Source organism: Pecten maximus, chromosome 5 (genome assembly GCF_902652985.1).
Source record: "Pecten maximus chromosome 5, xPecMax1.1, whole genome shotgun sequence".
NCBI classification, from domain to species: Eukaryota; Metazoa; Mollusca; class Bivalvia; order Pectinida; family Pectinidae; genus Pecten; species Pecten maximus.
In genome coordinates, this window is record NC_047019.1 from 11,606,563 (window position 1) to 11,633,187 (window position 26,625).

The 26,625-nt window shown below is 35.4% G+C and overlaps 2 protein-coding genes across 2 annotated transcripts; both read right to left on the reverse strand.

Moving 5' to 3' along the window:
* Positions 1-890: 890 nt before the first annotated feature.
* Positions 891-9,410, reverse strand: LOC117327154. The gene is made up of 3 exons (XM_033884007.1): positions 9,369-9,410; positions 7,796-7,825; positions 891-6,011 (listed from the first exon to the last, which is right to left on the reverse strand). The coding sequence occupies exons 2-3, from the start codon at positions 7,800-7,802 to the stop codon at positions 4,282-4,284; spliced, it is 1,737 nt and encodes a 578-aa protein (XP_033739898.1). The 5' UTR covers positions 7,803-7,825; positions 9,369-9,410; the 3' UTR covers positions 891-4,281.
* Positions 9,411-20,942: 11,532 nt separating this feature from the next.
* LOC117327155 lies at positions 20,943-26,352 on the reverse strand. Its single transcript, XM_033884008.1, has 2 exons — positions 25,385-26,352; positions 20,943-25,053 (listed from the first exon to the last, which is right to left on the reverse strand). Exon 2 carries the CDS (start codon positions 24,911-24,913, stop codon positions 23,816-23,818), a length of 1,098 nt encoding a protein of 365 aa, XP_033739899.1. The 5' UTR covers positions 24,914-25,053; positions 25,385-26,352; the 3' UTR covers positions 20,943-23,815.
* Between the last annotated feature and the right edge of the window lie 273 nt (positions 26,353-26,625).

Consider the following 26,625-nt stretch of genomic DNA (forward strand, 5'->3'; position numbering starts at 1 on the left):
TACACAATTATTACCCATTAACCTTGCAGCACGAAAAAAGGACAGACATGAAAGTGACATATTAAATATGAGATTTAAAACTTAAGAGTAATTTTTTTCTAAATAATTCATTTCGATGATGTTTTCAAGTTGATTAAGCTCTTTACTACTGAAAACATCATCGAAATGAATTATTAAGAAAAAATATGACTTAAGCTTTAAACCTCATATTTAATATGTCACTTTTGTGTCTGTCCTTTTTGTCATGGACTTGGTTATTTATAATTCCATGGTTTAATATACTGCCATCTTAGTTCACGATGAAAGTTTCACTTTAAAATAAATAGAAAATAGTCTTCAATGTCATTTGAGTTAAATAAATTACAGATTCTTTGGTCCCTCTGAATGTCTCTATGTCTTCTCTTTTCTATATTCTAGTTATGTCGACTAAGTCTTAAACGAGCTATCGTTTTCTTATATAAGTTATCAGATGTTGGCAAAAGAAACCCTCAGGATTAGCTTAAAATATCATCTATACCAGTGTTCCAAATGTAAGTAAAAGTGAATTAAGTCCAGTACGAATATCTTAAATCCAGCTATCATACAGAAAAGTTATTTCCTTGAAACTTGATTCTAAAATATAATTTTTCGAATATTTTAATTTCATCTAATGTCTAATAATTTTTACTTTACGGAAGATTAAAAAAAAAAAAAACAAACTTGTGAAAAAATGTGAAGCTCCATACGTCTGTACCGCAGCTGAAAACGCTACAAATTGTATATTATGCATTTTTACATTAACCTGAACAATGTTTTTGAGTAATATTAAACCGTCTGACACCTTGCTTCATCAATTTGCGCCTCATATGAGATCTGTCAAAGTTTTTGGTTTAGTAAACAAAACAACAGTATATATCTACCACCTTTATTTACTCCATTTAATTAAAATTTAAAGAACAAATATTGCATCAAGAGTTTCGTCAGCTGAAAGGCCGTAAGGCCGTAATAGCGGACGTAATACCCATAAATAAATAAATAAATAGATAGATAAAATCAAGAGTTGAGTTTCAGTTCTAAAACCAAATTGGGCATCTGTTAATATAATATGTTTAGCAACCTAATTCACAAGAGGTTCATTCATTATAGAGGTGAATAACTCCCCCATATAACTGGCAAGAGTAACCTCCCTGTAATTATTTGCATTGTCTCTATCACCTTTTTATACACCGTGGTGAAATGCCCAGTTGATCAAGACATATGGAAAATTCCCGATTGAAAACGAATAAAAAAGTGAATAGATATTTTATCAATATATTCTTGTAACCAATAAAACGTTAAGTAGGGATTTTGTTCTCGTCACAGTTTTTATTTCCACTTAACTTACGGCATACATTTATAACTTCTTTTTCTGTATTATATGAGTCAAGTTCCTAGATGATAGGTTTGTGTCATCTAAAATGGTTTCTCACATTCCATTATCACGGCTATTTCCTGTATATAATAAAGCATCTATTGGCGTTTCTTATCTACATTAGGGAGCATATTTGATTCTAGGTTATTTGAGTCTGAAAAAATACAAATGTAGACTCGCGTTACCTTAGTTAGGTCAGTACATTAACAAATTTGTATCACTTAATACTAGTATGTTATTGGCCAATACCATAGAAATGATGTCTTCGTTATTTAGATTTGGTCATTTACATATTTTTAACAAATTTCTCCCCAGTGACCTGCGTACCATAAAAATATATTGTGTTGTTTGGTTGAGAGCTTGGTTGGATAAAAAAATAAATAACGCCTGGAATACAACATATGGATGGGCAGACAACGGATGATGTATCAAAACTAAAGCTCATTTGTCATTTGGGCTGGTAAGAACAGCAATATATCAGCTCGAAACATTACCTATACATTATAATAATGTCTTGGAATTAAGGTAGACATTTCTTCTGCAACAGGTTACAGTATGGGAGTACAACACATTCTGTCAGGGTTTAATGTCTGAGTTTATGTAGACATTCCGTGAAAAACATATTACAATATGGAAGTACAACACATTCTGTCAGGGTTAATGTTTGAGTTTATGTAGACATTCCTGGAGAAACATATTACAGTATGGAATCGGAGTACAACACATTCTGTCAGGGTTAATGTCAGAGTTTATGTAGACATTCCTGGAGAAACATATTACAGTATGGAAGTACAACACATTCTGTCAGGGCTAATGTCAGAGTTTATGTAGACATTCCTGGAGAAACATATTACTGTATGGAAGTACAACACATTCTATCAGGGTTAATGTCAGAGTTTATGTAGACATTTCTGGAGAAACATATTACAGTATGGAAGTACAACACATTCTGTCATGGTTAATGTCTGAGTTTATGTAGACATTCCTGGAGAAACATATTACAGTATGGAATTGGAGTACAACACATACTGTCAGGGCTAATGTCAGAGTTTATGTAGACATTCCGTGAGAAACATATTACAATATGGAAGTACAACACATTCTTTCAGGGTTAATGTCAGAGTTTATGTAGACATTTCTGGAGAAACATATTACAGTATGGAAGTACAACACATTTTGTCAGGGTTAATGTCTGAGTTGATGTAGACATTTCTGGAGAAACATATTACAGTATGGACGTACAACACATTCTGCCAGGTTTAATGTCTGAGTTTGTGTAGACATTACTGAAGAAACATATTACAGTATTACATTTTACCAGGGTCAATGCCTAAGTTTATATAGACATTCTTGGAGAAACATACACGCATATGAAGACATTAATGAACAAACATATTACAGTATGGAAGTAATTCAAAAATACTCCTCTGGAAAACACAAGAATAACTTATGACGTGTTAGCCTGATAAGTTTTAAAGATCCGTTACAAATTTGTGTGGAGTAGTTCGGACAAGGCTCAGGCACAGAAATAAACAAAGAGCAGTCCATGTCTTTGAGGGATCATGGAATCCTGAATTGAATAATCATTATAGGATATGCAAGCATGGAACGGATCTTATCGTTTCTCTCTTCTAAACCATTTGGAAACAATGGAACAAATTAAAGCAATCTGAAAAGATGAATTAAGTATTAATAAGAAATAGTGATATTAAATGTTTCTTATATATCCAAGGTGGCCAAACCAGTCTCAAGATTAATCATGCATAATAATGTAGCAAAGGAAACCTACACACCAAGTATGAGAAATATCCTCCAAGATCATCAGGAATTAGCGTTAACAAACTTACTTATGGTAAGAACCATCGGTCAGTTTCTTTTGATCAAGTTCAAAATTAATTTGGTACAACAAGGGACCAAGAGGAACCAACTGCACATGATGTCTTTTAAGTGCTTTACATGCATGGTATTCAAAGGACTGTTTATAGAAGATCACTTTCATAGATTGATATTGATAACACACTATCGTGATCATGAGCTAAAAAGTTTAGGCTCTGATATATTTTTGTTTTCTTCAAGCAAAGTAAGTTTTTACAAGTATAATTTTGAAAGAAAATAATATTCATTTACAAAGCAAGTCCACAGTCGTCAGATAATGGGCTATTGAAATCGCCTATATTCATCAGTCCACGTTAAGTACATAACGGATCTTTCTCAAAGTTTATAGTTGCTTCCCTTTGGTCGTAGTTTTGCATGTTCTGTCTTGATACACATTTCTCAGAAAGTTTATGTAGATTTCCCTTGTTCCTAGTCGTACATAGTCATTTTAGGACTAATTGTAGAGATCTGAATCTGGCCTACAGGTTGCTATTTTGAATTTGGACAGTTCAATTCTGTTATAACTATTTCCCAAACTGTCTTACAGATCTTTCCCGAATTTCGTATTATGTAGGTTTCCTTTTTTACCTAGATGTGTATAGTCAACTGAGATAATCTGAATCCAGCAATATTTGCATTACTTTGTTTTCATTTTCGATTGAGAAAGTGAGAAAAAATGTCTTTTGTTTCTTAAATATAATTAAACATGAATCTTAGAATCAGTGTTTAATACCTGATATACCTAGATATTCATGCACTTGATCTCATGAAGGATTCTGTTCTCTCTACTTTATGGATAATAGAAATGTTTCCTCGCGTCTTCGCAACCTGAAGTGGGGTCTCTCCCCATTCATTTGTGTCATGTACCATGTATGGATAAGTGTTACACAACGTGTTCACCAGGTCCTCTTCCCCATACCGACAGGCTTCATGTAGGACACTGTTATTGAAACTATCCCGCGCTATTGGAGTGACGTCATAAAATTAGCAGTTTACGTAACACATTCATAAGCCCATTACTCCAAAACGGGAAACAGTGTTTCCTTAGTAGGTGTGACTCCCTCACACAGCAGACATGAGACACAGTCTTCTGACTCAGAACCACATGCTTCGTTCAACAAGTGAAGTTTTATCTGATCATTGAGATATATCATTACATTCTTTAGCACATCCACATCTCCTCTACCATGATGACCGCCTGTAATCAAGGACCACCATGGTGTGTCCCTGTCAGGTTTGACACCCTCATGTAGGAGATATAAAGCACATTCTACTGAACCAGATTCACACGCTTTGTTGAACAAGTCAAGTTTTATCTCTTCATTCAAGTATGTAACGACCGCCTTTAGTATATCTACATCCCCTTCGATATATACATCACCTCTAATAATCATGAGCCACAATGGTGTGTCCTTGTCAGGTTTGACTCCCTCACGCAAAAGCTGTACAACGCATTCCTTTGAACCAGAATAGCATGCATTACTTAACACGGTAAGTCTATCAACTTTTCTCTCATCGAACAACCTGATCAATGTTACAACAAATTCACGATCTTTCCATACATCTAAATCGTCAATACAAGAATCATCATAATCCCACATTTCACGCTCAAACTCTCGGAGTAGACGTTCACACAAATAGGTATAGTGATCAGATGATATGGCAACCGATTTTGAAGATGTTTTTGAAGTTGTGAGATAACTTAGGAAATCCGTTGGACAATTTTGTATAAAGCCAACTCGTGTTTTGTCTCCATACAAAAGAGCTACTGTGACAAAAATAGAATGATGATCAAATCTGTACACTTCATCACGACAAAAAATATTTTTACTCTTCCTCACCAAATATCCTGATAACTTTTCCAAACTATCTTTCACAAATCCTACTTTTTTCTTATACGTCATTGTAGTTCTGTCATCTTCAAAACCAACCAAATTGATAGCAAATGCTTCATCTAACAATGCTTTGTTTACTTTATCACCATTTGGGTCTAGATCTGTTACCTTTATCACCCCATCATTGAGGAAGAGAAACAAAATGGCAGGACATTCTGGTAATTTTGACAACGCTTCAACGAAAAATTGGAAAGGGTTCTCAAAAAAATCAACTCGCCTTTTCTGCAATTCCACAGAATTACAGAAAAGTTGACAACATTGTGGAAATCCAATATCTGGTGAACAAGCTAGAATTTTTCTCTTTTCATCATCTTCCCATGAAAACTTATCAGGTTCATACATCTCTAAAAGTTTCTGTTTTTCGTTTTTCGTTTTGTATTTGTCTAAGCTCAGATCAATGATGTTAGCTTTGGTGAAAACTGCTCCCAAGGAACACTTTGCCAAAGCATTAAATATTTCATTACGAATTGTAATGAGTAGACAATTGCCATGGATTTGTTCATTAACAAAAAGTGTTTTTAAATCTGTGATTCTTTTGTTCCACTCTTGTACATCCATTCTACCTACATCTTTCTCTCCAAAAATATCATCAATAAAAGTAACAAGATTAGAATTTGGAGTCATTAATTTTAAATCCTTAATGTCATGAAGCTGAAGGGGTTGTCTGGATGGCTGCTCCTCTATCAGCCAGTGTAGGAGTTGAATGGCGGTAGAAGTTTTGCCATCCCCCGTGTTTCCCTTGATGACTAAAACCCTGTTCGTTTGGAGGTGGTCTTGCGCGTCGTGGAAAGCTTTGGTCGGAAAAAACCTCTTCCCATTCGTTTCTTCTTTGACCATGGTCTTTGTTTTTTCTGTATAAAAATAAGATAAAGGAAGCGTTAGAATTGTATAAACTGATAACCAGATGTAGACTTCTATAAGCCAAAGGTTTGTTTGTTACGTATTACACTAAAATATCATTCATATATGTTTGTAATAAGAGACTCCAAGGATTGCCAGTATTTACCCCTACTAGCGTTAACCAGGGTCACTCAAATGCGCTTTGTCGATCACTTAAACATTTCGGTGATTATTGCAAAATACTACATTTCTATAATGATTTGCTATAATCCCCAATCGGGCTCGTCCTTAAGCTCCCAAATGTATACAGATTAACAACATTTGGACAAAATCCAATTATTCAAACAAAAAGAGTTGGATTTTAAGAATGTCCCAAACTTTCCCCTGTTGGGTTAAACACCGCCCCTCAGTCCCCTGGAGTGGCCAGTCCCATTATTTGTACCATTTTGAATCCCTACATTCAAGGGATGTTACCGGTCATCTATGAAAACATCCTTTGTAACACTCAGATGGATATTTCTGTAATAATCATTCGTGAAAGTTGCATCAAAAGTAGTCCCTACTTTTTAAGCTGCTTCTTCCATGAATGGAATCAATCAAATATTGACCAAATCCTGTCATTCTTAAAGAAGACGAATTTGGTATATTTCCCCCACTGAGCCAGTGCATTCAAGCCTCAGAAAAGACCACTCTTCATTTTCACATTTGATACAATATGTCCAATAATGCAAATTTTATCAAACTCCATCCAGTCCTTCAGGACAAGTAGTGAAATAAAGAATTCACATTTATTTCCCCTATTGGCCCACCCATCTAGCTACCTATGTACAAACAGGGACCTTCTTTGCCCAATTATGGACAAAATTTCATCAAAATCCATACAGGTGTTCTGTGTTTGCCTAGTTTATCGCCCAGGGTCATTTTAAGGCCCTGTTTTAGTTCTCAGTAACATGGATAAGCTCATTGGACCTTTGGACCAGATAAGCTGAAAGCTAATAATCAAACATGAGACTTTGATAACTTACTTGTTTCTAATGCAAAATTAACATTGATCTATGTCATCAATGCAAATGCTAAGCGGGTTGTCACTTATTCAAATAAAAGTTAATTATGTGGATGCTCTTAAAAGATCATAATACATTTTAATCACGTGACCTTGAAAGTAGACTAAGATCGTCAATTTTGAAAAAGAAGTATTTTTTTTTTTGTTATTGAGAAGTTGTATAAAGCGTTTATCATATTTGACAGGAATCAGGGGTCCTGTTTCATTTAGCAAAGTGGACTCATGTTACCTTAAATGTTAGTCAAGGTCAATTATTTAGATAAACTTGCAGCCTTCATCCAAAAATGCTCCAGTCCCGAAGTAAGATCAATGGTTATTGAGAGGTTGTTAGCACATTTGACCGCTTTGACCTCGATCGCAGTTCAAGTTTATGTTTTACTATCAATTAAATGTTGATATTATTTCTGTATACATTGTGTACTTCAAAAGTAAGTTATTGTACAGAGTAAGATATGACGGAGAAATATTATCTTACAATACCTTGGCACATTATGTGCTTGTCGTCATCAAAATGAATACAAAAGATTCGTTTTGATCAAAATCGCGAATGTATATATATCTATAAATGATGCATCAGGCTCTGTTTTCATATTAATGAGGTACGTTCTATTATTGATCAAATGTGTATTTTCCTACATTACGTATATATCTATAGATTTAGCGTGTATTTGACTAGTCCCTTAATTTGAGAAGTCTGCTGCATATATTTCACATCAAGTCCAATCCACTCACCTATCATTGGTACTAGGTCAGGGTGGATATCTGTAAAATAACAGATTCATATTAAATGGATGCAGCAAAGATGGCAGAGGTCATGGCAGATATTTTTTGTATAATTTGAATCTAACGAAGTTTAACATCTAATGAGTACATCTGTACTAGGGGTGGGGTGTCATCGATCAAAAACTAGTAGAACATTTATAATAGTGTGCACCTGTTTTCTGACTTATCAAAATGTCCTTCACTAGTGATCTACCAAAACGTATTACTGATTGCAGGAGAAGCAATTAATCTCCAAATATTCATTAAACCAGCTACAATTCAATCATATTGTCATTACAGGACAATCTTGTTATATCAAAGATACACGACAATCGAGTCGTTTACCGTTACAGGACTATCCAGTCACATAACTTGTACAGAACTAACCAGTCACATCACTGGTACAGGACTATCTAGTCACATTACTGGTACAGGACTATCCAGTCACATTACTGATACAGGACTATCCAGTCACATGACTGGTACAGGACTATCCAGTCACATTACAGGTACAGGACTATCCAGTCACATCACTGGTACAGGACTATCCAGTCACATTACAGGTACAGGACTATCCAGTCACATTACAGGTACAGGATTATCTAGTCACATGACTGGTACAGGACTATCCAGTCACATCACTGGTACATGACTATCCAGTCACATTACTGGTACAGGGATATCCAGTCACATTACTGGTACAGGAATATCCAGTCACATTACTGGTACAGGACTATCCAGTCACATTACTGGTACAGGGATATCCAGTCACATTACTGGTACAGGACTATCCAGTCACATTACTGGTACAGGCCTATAGAGTCACATTACTGGTACAGGACTATCAGTCATATTACTGATACAGGACTATCCAGTCACATCAGTGGTACAGGAATATCTAGTCACATTACTGGTACAGGACTATCCAGTCACATCACTGGTACAGGACTATCCAGTAACATTACTGGTACAGGGACTATCCAGTCACATTACTGGTACAGGGATATCCAGTCACATTACTGGTACAGGACTATCCAGTCACATTACTGGTACAGGGATATCCAGTCACATTACTGGTACAGGAATATCCAGTCACATTACTGGTACAGGATATCCAGTCACATTACTGGTACAGGACTATCCAGTCACATTACTGGTACAGGGACTATCCAGTCATATTACTGGTACACGACTATCCAGTCACATTACTGGTACAGGACTATCCAGTTAATTACTGGTTCAGGACTATCCAGTCACGTTACAGGTACAGGACTATCCAGTCACATAACTGGTGCAGGATTATCTAGTCACATTACTGGTACAGGACTATCCAGTCACATCACTGGTACAGGACTATCCAGTCACATTACTGATACAGGACTGTTCAGTCACATTACTGGATACATTATCTTGTCCCATTACCAATACAGGACAATCCAGTCATAGATACTGGCTCCCGTTCAAAACTCCGGGCCTCGTATAGCCTGAATATGTACTGGTATTATGCCATCCATTTTTACAGCCTATTGCTAGCATTACAAACCTGCAGATAGTTGCCTGATTTCATTCCCCGTCCTCTGTTGTTTGGCTGGTCGTGGACCTTCAATTCAATCACAGATAAAAAAAAAATGGATGAATAGTTTCGATACTTAAAATTGATTGTTATTGTTTATGACAATGTATAATTTTAAAAGCAAGACATCAAAATAAGTCTGGGCAATCGACAGATACACTTCCATTTTACTATTCTGTCGATGAAAATGTAAAATTATTAAAGGTTTTTGAAGATGATGAATATCCAATATATCTAAGAAGGTGATGAATCCTGTACAAAGTTTTTTGAGATTACAACTATATAGATATCAGTAAGTGATGAATATTGTGTAAAGTGTCTGGAGATCACGACTATATTGATATCAGTAAGTGATGAATATTGTGTAAAGTGTCTGGAGATCACGACTATATTGATACCAGTAAGTGATGAATCTTGTGTAAAGTGTCTGGAGATCACGACTATATTGAACCATGATGTGATGCATCTTTTAAGTTTTAAGAGAATTTACGAAATATATTGAATTCAGTAATGAATCCTGTGTAAAGATTCTGAATCAGAACTATATAGGTTATATCTATACCAGTAAACGTTAAAGGGGCATTACAATATATTATATTGATTTGATGCTGTAAATATAAAAGCAAACGGGAATCTTGTTTGGTTTTTTTGCTTTTTTTCTTAAAAAAAACACCAAAACAAAACAAAATCCAAAAAACAATTACAAACGTACCTCATTACGATACTCGTTGTCAATTAATACTAAAGTGTGACAGACATTAGCACTAAAACTTACATTTTAAATGCAAAAGAAATAAAATATTGATTTTCAATTTTAAGTCTGATATCTTAACTAATATGCCCGTGGAAAGTCCTTACCTCCGTTCAGGATATCTTGAATCCGTTTCTCCCTTCCTTGCACTTCAGTAGCCAGCTCAGGATGGATTTTTTCCAATTTTACTGTAAACAACTTGTAGTTTCCAACAGATATCTTCTTATCGTTCTCAAGTTGTTGAAATAGATCTGCCATAGTTTTAATATTCTGAAGTTGTCTTGGAGGAATTGGACACCTCCTAAACAGATTCTTCAAATCAACGAACTCTTCCTCCTTAAGTCCTTTATCCAGATACAAAGCCAACATATTATGGGCTTCAATGGCTTCCTCTTCATTTTCTGGAATACCTCGTTTTGTTGTCATTTTCAATTGTCTCTTTCAAATCTGAAAAGAGACATACCATATCCACAAAGACGTAAAATGTAGAAAGCAAGGAGGCCTGAATCGTTCACGTGGGTGTCGCAGTGATGATGGCTAAACACTTTATGCTACCGTCGAAGAAACTGGCAAATATTTCAAAGAATTGACTGTATATTTCCCCATTAGGCCGATGGGTTACCTTCAAAAACAAACAATGTAGGAGATCCCAGTAGCATCTTGATACCCACAGTTTATCTACCTTTGTTCTATATAAAGCTCTGCTTATAGCGCACATACAGGTAAAAGTTCAAACTGTTTGGGGGCATTTTACAACTTTAAATAATTATAATTGCCTGAATGGGTTTTGTAATGTGTATAATGTTGTGTTAAACAGTGGTATGGTTTAAGTTGTCTACAAACAGGTAATATGCATTACAATGTATAGTCAAAGTTTGACAAAGTAATGTAACACATGAAATCAAATATACAAAATATGTGCAAGACATAATTAACCAGTTTCAAAATTGAATATGCAAAATTAGGGACCATTGGGAACCAAACGAGACATTTGAGAAACATAGTTTTGGCACCTATTGAGAAGAAGCTATGTTTAGTAGCTAAGTATTTACGAACGGACGGACAACAAACGAATAACCGATGAGAGACGGTTTAAACTTTCCACCATCTGATGAGGCTGCATCAATACCAGACTGTGTTTTTTTTCCTTTCTTAAATTCATTTTTTTTTTATCTCAATTGATATCAAGGGAAGCCAACATAATGAAATATGAGTAGGTTTCAACAAAATAAGTCTCTGAAAAATTACAATAAAAACGTCTATAAGAGAAACCCAAATTATTGAGAAATATTGAGAAAAATTCATGAAGAAATTCCTGTGTGAAATCTGTGTAAAAAGGATAACGAACACCTACGTGACAGCAGGGTTATGAATTTGAGATATAATAAAGATCCGTGAAGGTGACAAACCTGACTACCTGGCTCTCTCATTATTTTGTTTTTCAATGTCTCTCAAAATACGGTCCAAGGGGAACTTCGTTATAAAATTTAAGAAAAATCCATTAAGGAACTTCCTGACAGATCTTGTTTTCGAGTGTGTCTTATCATGAAACTTGCACAACTATGGACCAACCTACATAAGCATTTGGAAAAAAGAACCCCGAAGAACGTTTTTGAGAAATAATGATAACCAGTTTCAACTTTCAAAATTCCCGCCTGTTAGCCATTTTGTATTCTAATAAGTCTCAAAATAGATTATGTACAACTAGGGACAAAAGGGAACTTAGATGGTATGATGAAATAGAATCTACCTGGAACTTCTCAGGAAATAGTGACCTGGAACTTCTCAGGAAATAGTGATAACAAGAATTATTATGAACGGACTCAGGATCAACCACAAAGGATTTGCGATTTGAACATCCCGCCATCTGATGGTTGTTGGCTATGAATCATAGGAATATGTTTAAAACAACCAAATCTGGTTCAACCGGTCTAGGCGTTGTCTAGCACAATGATGTTTCATAACTTAATAAAGTACTACATGCCCATGTTTTACTATATTATTTATGTATGTGTTCTGTTTACCTCCCGAACGCCTCTAGATCTGAAACATGTAAGAAAAGTTTACAAAGAATTCCTAGTACGATTTGTGAACTATTGAAATGGAGTCCTTACCTGGTGAGTCCGATGTAGATAAACTAGATATGCCTTGGAATTTCCTGTGGACTGCGTCTGTTTTCCGTCAGGTAATAAGAGGGATAAATGTAAGTAAACTCTATATCGCGAACAAAGAAAGCTTTCTGGACTTTAAACTGACACGTATGCACACATGGATGCGTTTCTCGGTATGTGCAGTTTGCAGAGCTGTAAATGGATACGTCCCTTAACTGCTGCACTTAATGACTACGCTATATATAGATATATATATATATGTGTGTGTGTGTGTCTGACGTAATGTGATTTTTATCATGGCTTACAATATCCGGAACTTCTCGTTTTTTTGGGGTTTTTTTATAGAAAAACCGAGGAGTTCCGGATGGGCTTACACAAAGATAAAATGGAGCCATATTTTACATCCCTTCTTTTATATTGTTAAATTGCTTATCAACAAGCATTTTAGTGATTTAAGAACAAGTCCGGTTTGATGATGGACATCAATGTAATATTACTGATTACGTCACACAACTCTCTCAATATAACGAAAAGTATACCGATTCAGATACAATTTCTCTTTCTTATACAAAAAAGATGTCATCTCAAGAGTGCTCGCCGGTGTTCTCAAATTTATGATTAATATAAATTTATCATCGAGTCAGTGGTATTTGAAATTAACTATGGTTAGCTGTATATATCATATTTACCCCATGGTTAGTTGTATATATCATATTTACCCACGCTTAGTTTTATATATCATATTTACCCCATGGTTAGTTGTATATATCGTATTTACCCCCATGGTTAGTTGTATATATCATATTTACCCCATGGTTAGTTTTATATATCATATTTACCCCCATGGTTAGTTGTATATATCATTTTTACCCATGGTTAGTTGTATATATCATATTTACCTGATGTTAATTGTATATATCATATTTACTCCCATGGTTAGTTGTATATATCATATTTACCCGATGGTTAGTTGTATAAATCATATTTACCCTGATGTTAATTGTATATATCATATTTACTCCCATGGTTAGTTGTATTTATCATTTTTACCCCACGGTCAGTTGTATATATCATATTTACCCCATGGTTAGTTTTATATATCATATTTACCCCCATGGTTAGTTGTATATATCATTTTTACCCATGGTTAGTTGTATATATCATATTTACCTGATGTTAATTGTATATATCATATTTACTCCCATGGTTAGTTGTATATATCATATTTACCCGATGGTTAGTTGTATAAATCATATTTACCCCATGGTTAGTTGTATATATCATATTTACCCCATGGTTAGTTGTATAAATCATATTTACCCTATGGTTAGTTGTACATATATCATATTTACCCCACGGTTAGTTGTATATATCATATTTACCCCATGGTTAGTTGTATATGTATCATATTTTCCCCTTGGTTAGTTGTATATATCATATTTACCTGATGGTTTGTTGTATATATCATATTTACCTGATGGTTTGTTGTATATATCATATACTGAAACGAAAAAGAAACGCAACATGGAAAATTGTGATTAATTTTGTATTAAATATACATATCTGTATAAAAATCGCGGAAATAAACATGCACCCTGCCTAACACCCATACCAATCTTCAAAATCACCCAAGTGTGACTAGAGACCTATGCACTTCCGGCGCGGTAAAAACATCAAAAACCGTGCCTGTACAAACATATGCGTTCTTTTTTCATTCAAACCAGTATCAATTCATCACTAACATTGAGCCACATCATCGCCAATACTTTTGCAAACAATAATTCCTTTTACAATTATGCCACGGTTATCAAAGGTTGATAGAGGACGTGCTATAGCGATGCTTCTGGCAGGGAACACGCAACTTCACGTCGCTCGACAATTCAGAGTTCACAAATCGACTATTAGTCGATTAGTTTCACGTCTTAACGCAACAGGAAGAGTCGATGACCAGCCGAGATCAGGACGTCCACGCGTAACGTCGCGACGTCAAGACCGGGTTCTTAGGTTGGCACACCTGCGTAACAGGAGATTAACGGCCGCTGAAACGGCAAGGAATACGATTGGTAATCATAACCGTCGAATTCATCCCCAAACAGTGATCAACAGACTGCGTGAGGCTAATTTGCGTGCAAGGCGACAGTACGTTGGTTTACCACTAACACCGCAACGTCGAGCACGTCGTATGCAATGGGCAACGGCACATATGCCCAGACGTTTTCCTATGAGACGTTGGAGGTCTATGCTCTTCACCGATGAATCTCGATTCACGTTATTTCGAGCAGATGGCCGTCAACGTGTGTACCGGCGTCGAGGCGAACGTTTTGCTGACGCCTGTGTTTTGGAACACGACCGATTTGGGGGTGGATCAGTTATGGTTTGGGCGGGAATCTCCCATGGTTTGAAGACGCCTTTGGTGATAGTCAATGGGAATTTAACGGCCGTACGCTATCGGGATGAGATCCTTAGGCCCCATGTTGTGCCGTTTGTTAGGCAGCATCATCTAACCTTTCAGCAAGATAACGCGAGACCACACGTTGCAAGAGTCTGTAGAGACTTTCTTGCGACACAGAACATTGTTCCTATAGATTGGCCTCCATATAGCCCCGACCTGTCCCCAATCGAGCATTTGTGGGATGAATTAGACAGAAGAATTCGAAATCGCCGTAACCCCCCAAATACCCTCCCTCAGTTAGCAAATGCACTCGTCCAAGAATGGAATAACATTCCAATACGGAAAGTCAATGCCCTGATGAACTCAATGCAACAAAGAATTAGAGATGTGATAACTGTTCGAGGAGGACACACACGATATTAGGGCACGGTTTCAAAACTGCTGCCATTTCAACTTGGATTCACGTAGGGTACTACCAATCATGACCTTCTAGCAAAGTGACCTGTTCTTAAAAATCTCTAAACATTTAAAGGATGTTACATCAATATTCAATATTAACTATTACATATGAAATTTAAACATAATGCTCACAAGTATTATTTTATTAAACCTACAATTTGAAGTTGCGTTTCTTTTTCGTTTCAGTATATTTACCCCCATGGTTAGTTGCATATATCATATTTACCCCAAGGTTAGTTGTATATATCATATTTACCCCCACGAATAGTTGTATATATCATATTTACCCCATGGTTAGTTGTATATATCATAGTTACCTGATGGTTTGTTGTATATATCATATTTACCCCCATGGTTAGTTGCATATATCATATTTACCCCATGGTTAGTTGTATATATCATATTTACCTCCACGAATAGTTGTGTATATCATATTTACCCCATGGTTAGTTGTATATATCTTATTAACCCCATGGTTAGTTGTATATATCATATTTACCCCATGGTTAGTTGTATATATCATATTTACCCCATGGTTAGTTGTATATATCATATTTACCCCATGGTTAGTTGTATATATCATATTTACCCCATGGTTAGTTGTATATATCATATTTACCCCATGGTTAGTTGTATATATCATATTTCCCCCATGGTTAGTTGTATAAATCATATTTACCCCATGGTTAGTTGTATATATCATATTTACCCCCACGAATAGTTATGTACATCATATTTACCCCATGGTTAGTTGTATATATCTTATTAACCCCATGGTTAGTTGTATATATCATATTTACCCCATGGTTAGTTGTATATATCATATTAACCCCATGGCTAGTTGTATATATCATATTTACCCCACGGTTAGTTGTATATATCATATTTACCCTATGGCTAGTTGTATATATCATATTTACACTATGGTTAGTTTTATATATCATATTTACTCCCATGTTTAGCAGTTAGAAGTAATATCAACCGAGCTACAACCAAAGAACGGTCGTTCTAGTTATAATAAAAAAAACTATTAATATTTTGATAGTCAGCCTTCTTATACAGCCAAATGTCACGTTTATATGTAGGTTTAAAAGCACAAGGAATGTTAATGCAAGCAGTACAACTATCATGGTCGCCGACAGACCTATCAAATAAAATCATAGATGAATCGATAGTTGATAGTGATTGGGTTAAGAGTATCGGGTCAAATAGACTCGATCGTGTCGGTCAAATACGAGTGGGTTCATTTCTGACATTAGCTAAACCAAAAAAGCTTATGATATCAAATGAACATGGTTTGTAGATGTAGTTAATAAGTCGACATTAAAATCACCAGTAACTATTATATTTGGTGTGATATCCAAAGCAATGTTAAGAGATGTACGTATATTTCTCCAGAATGATGAGTGTTCAGATCTATAAGCAGTGCCAATAATATAAGAGGAATTTGTTAGAATAACATTAATCCAAATTACAGGAAAATATAAATCCGGAAAGCGGTTTAGTAGCAAAAGATTGTTAACATAGACTAGAAACCTCCACCAGCAAATCGAGTTGAATAGGTTCATCAAATCAAGGTTAAGTAAATCATCAGTAGAAACTTGATCATCTAGATGAGTTTCTGTTAAACATATACTATATTATCATATTCACCAGCTATGTCTTCTCTACAACTCAATGTATTCCTTATACTACGAAGGTTAAGGCGGAAAATTGAAAGTTCGTCAAGTCTCGAGCCAGGATTGAAATCTATGTCCATATTCTGCAATAGAAGTACACTTGTAGTATTAAAACAACGTAAAGTTCAAGAATTTGAAAACATGAAGATATTAATATATTAAATCGATCTATGAACGAAAGATGCAAACGACCACGATCAATCAGCCGCAAAAGCATTTTGAAATTAAAGGATATAAATATGAATCACATATTTACCGTAGACCTTTGAACATATGTATGAATTACCCATTATCAAACAAAGAGAAAAAAACGGACTGACCTTGACCTTTTTTGTTTACATATATGTCATAGCACAAGATGTTAATACATTGTATGTGACAAAGCTGCAGACGGTAGATTAGCTCAAAAACGGTTAGAGGCTTAAGGGGCATTTAAACAGCAAATCTATTCAAATGCAGACAAGCCTATAAATTCCTATTACGGTGCAATTAAACAGAAGTAACTTGATGAACTTTAAGTATGTATGATAGCAAACCGCGGGACTTGCTGTCAGCATGTAATTTGTTAAGTTATTTGTAAATTTTAACAAAACATGCGAAAAGTGCATATTTCAGGGAGCAATATTAACATATTTGTAACGCATACATTGCAGAAAATAGCCATTTTGGTTTGCCCATATTTGTGTAATATTATTCACAGCCGTAATTTGCATTTCAAGGTTAAAATAAAATAAGTGTTTATATGCAAATTAAGTCAAATCCAGTCAAACAGATGTTCCTACCCAATGCTATAAATAGTTGTGAGAATAATAGTTTGGCTATTTTTCAGGTTTGAATAATTGTGTGACTTAGAATTATTCCATGCTAGATTGTACCAAAGTTACGCTATAGAAGAAGCTGTTAGGATCTGCATGGCATTCTCTCTCTCTTTTTCCATCCCTAATAAAATATAACCTTTTTTTTTTTATTTTTTTAAGAAAGACAATTCATAAATCATCTTTTGTTTATCATATTGTTGAATATTTGTACATATCATCATGTGACCACTGTATATTATCATATGTCATTTATGCGGGAAAGGTCATCAATAAGTTGGCAAAACTTACCGACCAATCCCTTTGTCATTTTATGTCAATAAAATATGTTTAAACTAAACTAAACATGGCATTAAAGGTAATATTAAGAAACTACATGTTCAGACAAATATTTTGGTATATTACATGACTAGTTTAATGCAAAATGACTATTCGTGGTTGAAATTCAACATTTTTCTGCTATATAGATGACCCTTACTCTTGTATTTGCTTTGATATAATCATCTGTTGGGATGGTGAAGACAATGACTATAGACAGTATTATAAGTCACATTAAGCAGATAAGCAAATGTAATAAAAAAAATGAACTGTTTTAAGTCTGCATTGATATCATTATCAAATACCTGCAATTCCTGCCATCGTATTCATGAAACTCCCGAGTTTTTCAACTCCAACAGGCTGACACTTGAACCATTTACTGTACTTACCGGTGTTTGTATTTGTTGCAATATAATACGTGAAATCATTATATCAACGACATCATTATATTATAGACAACTCGGAGGCTGTTAACGCTAGCTCTGGAGTTTTAATTTGTTTTAATGTGTACAGTATTGCTCTAAATACATTCACGCGGTTCCCATCACCATAGACATGACACCAGGGTCATAGTGTAACCCTTGTGTAGTTAATAGATATCAGGCGGTACCTCGCTGGTCCTAATACAAAGGATAATATAAAGGAGCTGCACGATATGTTTATGTGCAACTTATTGATAACAGTACAGACATTACCAGTATAGTGTGCTTTCCTGATATACTAAATATTAGTATTTATTAATTATAATTTTGTTTTGTACGCAACTACATTTGTCCCTAGTGCAGCTTCGGCGAACACTTTCTAAGAGTTAAAAAAATCCTTCCAAAAGCCTTTGGTGTTTTGCCCAGAATTGTGTTATATTCTGATCTTGGAACCATATAGTTTATGCTTTCTTCTCCGAACAAGACTTTGAATAACTTTATCAAGTTTTGATTATAATTGCTTATCAGCCTACTAATCCAAGATAACTTGAGATCTGCAATAAACTTTGTCAGATCAACCACGCTTAAGGCACCATTTTCACATTCATTGATTAATACTTAATTCTGTCCCTGAAGTGAAGAAATGTTTCCAGATGTTAGTAATGTTGCTATTGTATCATTTGGGTTTGGTAGCGTCAAGAATAGATGGTTCATCTTAGAAATAATATACTCTTATTATATCGATCACATTTAAATATATTCTTGGCCATTGTTTGACTGTTGGAGGATCTCACATTTAGTCACTTATAACTGTTTTACTCGGGGCTACGGTTGCCGAGTGGTTAAGGTGTCCCAACACTTTACCACTAGCCCTCTACTTCTGGGTTACGAGTTTGAAACCTACGTGGGGCAGTTGCCTGGTACTGACCGTAGGCCGGTGGTATTTCCCCGGGTACTCCGACTTTCCTCCACCTCCAAAACATGGCACGTTCTTAAATGACCATGCCCCGCTTGTATAAAACTTCTTAAGTGTTGAGATTTTCTCAAATCTGAGGATTTCCTCAAATTACATTAGATTCCTCAAAATGGCTTGTAAAACCCTTCCTCAACCTCAACTTATCTCAAATTTTGAGTTTTTCCTCAAATCCTGAGATTTTCCTCAAATTCACTTGTTCAAAAGTGAAATATGCAGTTTTCCTCAAATGAATTTGAGATTTTCCTCAAATATTTGAGGTAGCTGCAGAGCAACCTCAAATACGGCTAATTTAGGTCGACTGAGACGCAGAAGAGGACAAAGAAGGAGAAATCGTGTGTTTTTACCCAGAGTGAGTCTCGGAGGTCTGTCAAGTGAAGAAACTTTTAGTCGCTTCAGATTTTCGCTAGATACATTGGTATATATCACTAGTCTGATAGACACAGCTATTGCAAGGCCAACAAGGAGGGATTCAGTCCCTATCACAGCTGCAGCAAGTGCTTCTTAAGTTCTTATCCTCCGATTTCTCGCTACGGGAGCTTTCTTTAAATTGATCGGTGATTCAGTTGGTATATCCGAAAGCCAAGTTTCCAGAACAGTATATTCTATGTGCTTAGCAATCGCAAGTTTGGCAAGAATATACATAAGTATGCCATCCGGGGCCGAAGCATCAAGAGTGAAGGCAGATTTCTCCAGGATAGCAGGTAAACTTTCATTCGCAATTTTGGTGACGTTAACATCCGGCTTATATTTAATGTAAAAGTGAACCCGAAGACCGGTTATCATTATGCGGCGTGCAATGAAAAGCAAGCAAAATCACATACTATCACGTCCAAAACAATGCCACCAAGGTAATAAAATTCCTTTGAAACATTGGTTTACACAGAAACTATTTGACGTGCATTTCAATGAATGCAATAATGGTGACGATGTCTCTGATCCGGGAGTGTATACAATGGGGAACATCGGTAGGAATTCATTTAGAGTTAACTCCCCTGATTATAGGTGGCGCACAGTACGTTGCGGTCCTGACATTCCGCGAAATCTGAATGTCAACGACCTCTAGGGTGATCATATATATCTATCGATAATTATGTCTTTGAGTAAACCCTTATCCTATGGATCGTGGGACCTTCCAAAGCTAAGGAAGGAGTTGCGAACCCGTGGAGCTCGTGTATCTGGTCGAAAGAATGAATTGATTGAGAGGTTCGTTTTATTTTACGTTGCATTGTAAACTGTCGGATCGGCTAGTCCATTACGTGAACGTTACGTTACCGTGAAGCCCCGGTTTGTTATACCGCACTGGTCTAAATCTTTTGTGATCGGTCATCGTTTAATGGTTTCAAATATAAATGTACAATTATATAATGAAAGTCCAGTGTCCGTCCGTCATCCTGTAAAGTCCGTTATTCCTATTGTAATGTAAACAAATAACGGATTCTCGTTCGTCGATTCACAGGGCCACGTCAATATAATTCGTTTTGTAAAAAATTATATGTTTATAATCTATCGTAGGGTAGACATATTACGTGTTTACAAAACGATACGATAGTGGCGTGGCCCTTTTCCTTTTCCTATTTCACTGCAGGATACTGATAACTGTACAATATAAATAAACAATATATTTGTGTTTGATATTGTTTTATTACTTCAACACTTGTAAACACTGATGACCAACTCCAGTAAAGTGAAGATAATTTAATTACATTGTTAAATTACATTTAGATTATTTTTATACTTCAAATAGGATCATGTATCAGCTCAAATGAAAATAGCATTAGACATGTGAGGGTCAACTTTTAGCTTGTGAGCCATAAAAATCTATACATAGTTACATGTATAATATATATTCTAATTTGCATGTTTCAGGCTTGAGGCGTATGATAGAAACAAAGATTTTGGTCGTGAAGAGTTAGAGCCTGAATTTAGTATGAGTGTGCCAGGTTTCGAGAGTTATAGAGATATTAACCAAGACACAGATTTCACAAACTTGACATTAGAGGCAGTAGAGTCATATCTCCTTCCACTACAAAAGACTATAGACAGTGACGCTAAAGATTTGTACTCAAATCGATTTCTCAAATATTTACGTTTGGCATCAGAGGCTGACAGCTTTTACATAAGATCTGAATGCCGTGCGCAAATGAAGAAAAGTGTATCATATGTTGTAGATGTATGTATTGACAAGAAGGGTTGTGTGGTTGAGGGACAGTGTGAATGTGCAGCTGGTATGGGTCCGAAAGCCCACTGTAAACATGTTTGTGCTGTTCTTTTTGCATGCCATAGATTTTCAGTTACTAAGGAAGTATTTACAGAGGAAACTTGTACTCAAAAACTACAATCATTTCACAAAACAAAGCCCTACCATGGAAGCCCAATCAAGGCCAGTGAACTTCCACTTGCAAAAGAGTCTGTTAAATGTGTAAATTTTGATCCACGTCCACAGCAATACCGAAATATTCCAGGATACAATGATCACTTTAGGTCAATTTGGATGAACCACAATCAAGTTAATGACTATCCTGTATCACAACTTTTCAAACCAGCAAACCCATATGCCCTTGATAAAGATCATGACTATTTTGAATTAACATCCTCCGACATTTGGTTGCAGAAAATGAAAATTACAAAAATAACTGTTGACGAGATAACACAAATTGAAAAAAACACTCGCGATCAAGCTTCAAGTAAGAGTTGGTTTCAAGAAAGATGCATACGGATTACCTCATCGAATTTTGGCAGAATCAGTAAAGCAACAAACAAGACCAACATGGTAAAACTGGCAAGGACATTGACACAACATAGCAACACTTCACATGTACACAATGACCAAGAAACATCAACATCCCCTGCACCTATTCATCATGGACAGACATATGAATCACTTGCCCTCAGTAAATTTGAGGATATGACTGGTGTGCAAACACAGAAATGTGGTTTATTTGTTAGTAAATCTTATCCTTTCTTAGCATCTTCTCCTGATGCACTGCTAGGTGAGTCTGAACTAGTTGAAATAAAATGTCCATACAGTGCAAAAGACAGCGAGATCACTCCTGAAACTGTTCCTTACCTAGACTTTGTTAGTGGAGAACTGGTACTTGACCAAACTCACAACTACTACTACCAAATTCAGGGTCAGCTGTTCTGTACAGGACGTAATCTGTGCAAACTAGTTGTGTACACCTTCAAAGACACAAAGATCATTAGTGTCCCTCGTGATGACACATTTATAGAGGACATGATTACAGAACTTGAGATTTTTTTCAACCTTAACTTTAAAGCAGCTGTTCTGGAAAGGTTCTACTTCAAAGATTACAACAGATATTCATTTCAAAACTAGAGACATCATAACTTAAACTAAGGACTATTCAATCGAAATATCTTACCATAGACTCGAAGCTAAATCACTTTATATCAAAGGGTTGATTTCCCTTCTATGTAAGTATACTTAATATGGATATATATCCATAGTACCCATATTTCATACCGAGTCCAGAGATGGGAAAGATATTTTACTCAAAAAGTCCGTAGTTAGAGTTTCTCAATTATGTGTTACATTGATTACCTACTAGTAGTCATCTCAAATCCATGACTACAAAGACAAATAGTGATGATAAACTATACTATTGTTCAACCTTCTCAAACTGTAAGGAAATTGAATACATTAAGTTGGGGTTCATGAAAATAATTACACGGGTACCATATATGGATAGAAGATTTTCTTAAAAAGTATAAGATCTTGAATGTAAACACACAACAGAAAAAAATGAAATAAGATGGAACTTTTGATATCAGTTACTTCTTTTTGGTCTTCTTTCTTTGAATTAGATCAACAATTGTGTTTGGTATGTACTCTATATTTGACAAAGATGATAAATGTGTACATTATATGTATAGATATTGGTGGCTGAATGCTATCACTATCTACCTTTAGGTTACCAGTTTGAAAACAAATGCAGGGCATATAAACATGGTTTTTCTCCGGGTACACTGGCTTTCTCATCCACCTTAGCCCGGCAATTCCTTTAATAACCATGGCTGCTATAGTAATTATACTAATAGGATGTAAAATATTATAAACCAAACCTACCAGTACATATATAGGTGTGTAACATTTGTGATAATGACCGCCAGTTAAAAGTTGGACTTGTATTATCTTCATTTTACTTGTAATGTTGGAATTTGATTTTGAAATACAAAAATATATTTCAAAAAGCCTTGTTTAAATTAATCAACACTACTTCCTGATCATAAAGTTATTTGCCTACCAAAATTAAATGATGTTTTTTTATTTAACATATTTTGTATAAATGACCCATTGATATTAATCATACTGTGTGAAGATAGGAGATAAGTAGTTCAGATATGGAATATCAAAGTTTGATAGTGATAGAACTGCCAATGAAGTTATACATAAAATCTACAACTGTAAGTAAAATCTTTATGACATAATATCTTTTTATATACCCGGTAATCTGACTTTTGATGTCAATCTTTTCATGCATGTCTTGGAACAATACATTTTCTGAAGTTGCAAAGCATAAAACAAACAAATGTGATTTCACTCGAAAGCTTTGTCTGCATATTGTTCATTGGCATTGCTAGTATTTTATAAGTCTTTGCTAGGCCAATTAAACGTTCAACATGAACACGCTTACTTGATATTTTCCTGTCTCTGAGCACAACTTTGCCTGTCATCCTATTTTTCTTTCTAAAGAAAGTAGGTATATTAATAGCTACATCTCTAACAGCAAACAAATCCTGAACATTAAATCCCTTGTCTGCCATTATAGAATCTCCTGGGTCACAAATACTGGCCAAATTACTCCTTTCAACAATCTGACGATCACTGACTGACCCTCCATAAGCAGGAGATAAATAGGAGACTAATCCACCTGGAGTTGTCCCTACTAACACTTTAATCGTATTCCTATTTTTGTATGTTGAATAGGTTGACTGTTGAGCAACAGGAGGCCTAGGTTTTTTCACAGGGCACTCTGTTCCATCAACAATTACTCTGGTAGTAGGAAACTTGGACAAAAAATCAGTTGGACAAAAATATCTTACAAGATCTCGTTCAGGCCACCATTGTATCTCTTGCCATTGTCGATACATAAAATTAAGCCATGTGATCCAAATGTTAGCAACAGATGTCTCAGAAATATTGAAAAGACGACTGAGTTCAAAATTTGTTTTGTTCTGTCTTAACTTAATTAAAGTTAAAAAGAGTTGATTTTCAATAGAAACATTTTCTACCTGATTGTACAGATAATTCAGATGATTCACACCATCTCCGAGACATGCCAACACAAACTTAAAATCCTTGTACGAAGACAATCCTGTGTAAAACATGGTTCCAGCATCATCACTTACAAAATATTCAATGGAAAGTACAGGTAGATGTGGTGTTTGTGTACATGCATTTGTCAGCAACGGTGACTCTGCAATATCAATACATTCTTCTTCAATGTAGATCGATAGAGATGAGTCAGTAACACACTCCTCATAAGCAACATTCAAGTCACTAGAAGGATCAATTTCCACCTCTTGATCATCTGAAGAAGGACAGCGACTATCATATAAAAAATCATTCATTACAAATCTACCATTAGATTCTTTTTCTGCATTTCGTACACACAGACGTTTTGCTCTGGGACCGGAATTTTCTGTTGGTTTCCATGCAAAAATGCTTGGGACAGCTCCATCCCTCAGTTGCTTGCGCAATGGTAAAGTACCTGGTATAAAAGATATTGTCTTTGTAATATTTGATATCCATTCATTGCTAATCAAATGAGTTAAAAGTAAGGCATCTAAGATTGAGTTTTTGCTATAATCATGTAATACATCCACTGATTAAAATGATTTTTTAAGAAATGTTTGTTTTTATCAAATCCAACACAATATAAACATAGCCAATATTTTTTTTTTCAAAATCAAATTGTGTGCTTATGCATGAGTAATATCAATAATTCAAGCATTATAATGCAGATATGATGCCTCACAAAGGCCAAAGATTATAGTGTTGCTGTCGTGATATAGTTTCTAGGTCAAACTGTTAAAACTTACCCTTTAATCATTGTTTACAAATAGATTCACCATCAGATGATACTATCCATCCTTCGGCAGCTTGAATGTTGTAAGATCAATCAAACAAAATGACTATACATATATCCAAACAATATTATCAGAACGCTTGGCTAGTATATAGTTCATTTTGATTTGATCATTAGTAGTTGCTGCATTAGACTCGGCCATGACATGAAACAAAACAAAAGTAAATTAAACAAAAGAAAATAAAACAACAACAACAGTAAACAGCATATATGTTGAAATTAAACAAGTGAAAGATTTTTTTTGCTGGGTCATTATGAATGGGTGAGGAATCTACTATACTTGATACATGATTTGGGCATGCGTACTGTAAATAGAATAATTAAAAAACAGGTGGTCAAGAAGCGGACACGCTTATAAGAATACCGATGACTGCTTTTGCTATTGCTTGTTACTCGACTTGCATTGTATACATATGTACGGGTTTAATAATAGCCACAGTACCGATATTGATAACGACCCAGACCCTAGGTGGGAAAACACGGGTATGCGTTTTCAAAACCATCTAGCTTTAACATTACAGAAACATGATGAATTTGAAAATTAACAATAATCGAAACATCAAAGCCGATGACTTACCGTATGAGGTCTCTGTTTTGTAGTCGGCATCACTGAAGTGACCGCAACAAACGACGCTCGACTTTGTTGGGGTCCACCGCTGGAATCTTTTCTCCGACGAGTTTCGTTTGATAGCCGACAACCATAATAACTTGAGTCTTTCATCCTTCGGGAATGCATGCCCCCCTCTTTCACTACAATACGGGACACAGCAACACGTTTTCGGCATATCCTCTCCGCTAGATCATTTAACGGGTTTTACGTCCACTCTCTTACCAATCTCAAGTGTACTTACCGGAAATACACTGGGACCGCAACAACTAGAGCGCCACCTATTATACCATTCAGGGGCGGTAACTGACTAATGTTCCCCATTAGCCTCAAAGTCCGGTATGGCACAAAACAGGAAATGTACAGTAAAGATTGTTTAAAGTGTATGATATTATATCAAGTTCTGCACTGCCCATTTGCTAATATGCATGGACAAAGTAATTTCATGAAACTGTTCATTACACGAAAAGTTAATGGTTTCTAAATACACTTAGATTTGAAGTGCAAACGCATTTTATTCTAATAAACATTTCCCTTCAATCTTGTGTTTGCTCAGAAAAGAATAAATGTCACAATCAAAGAAAAGA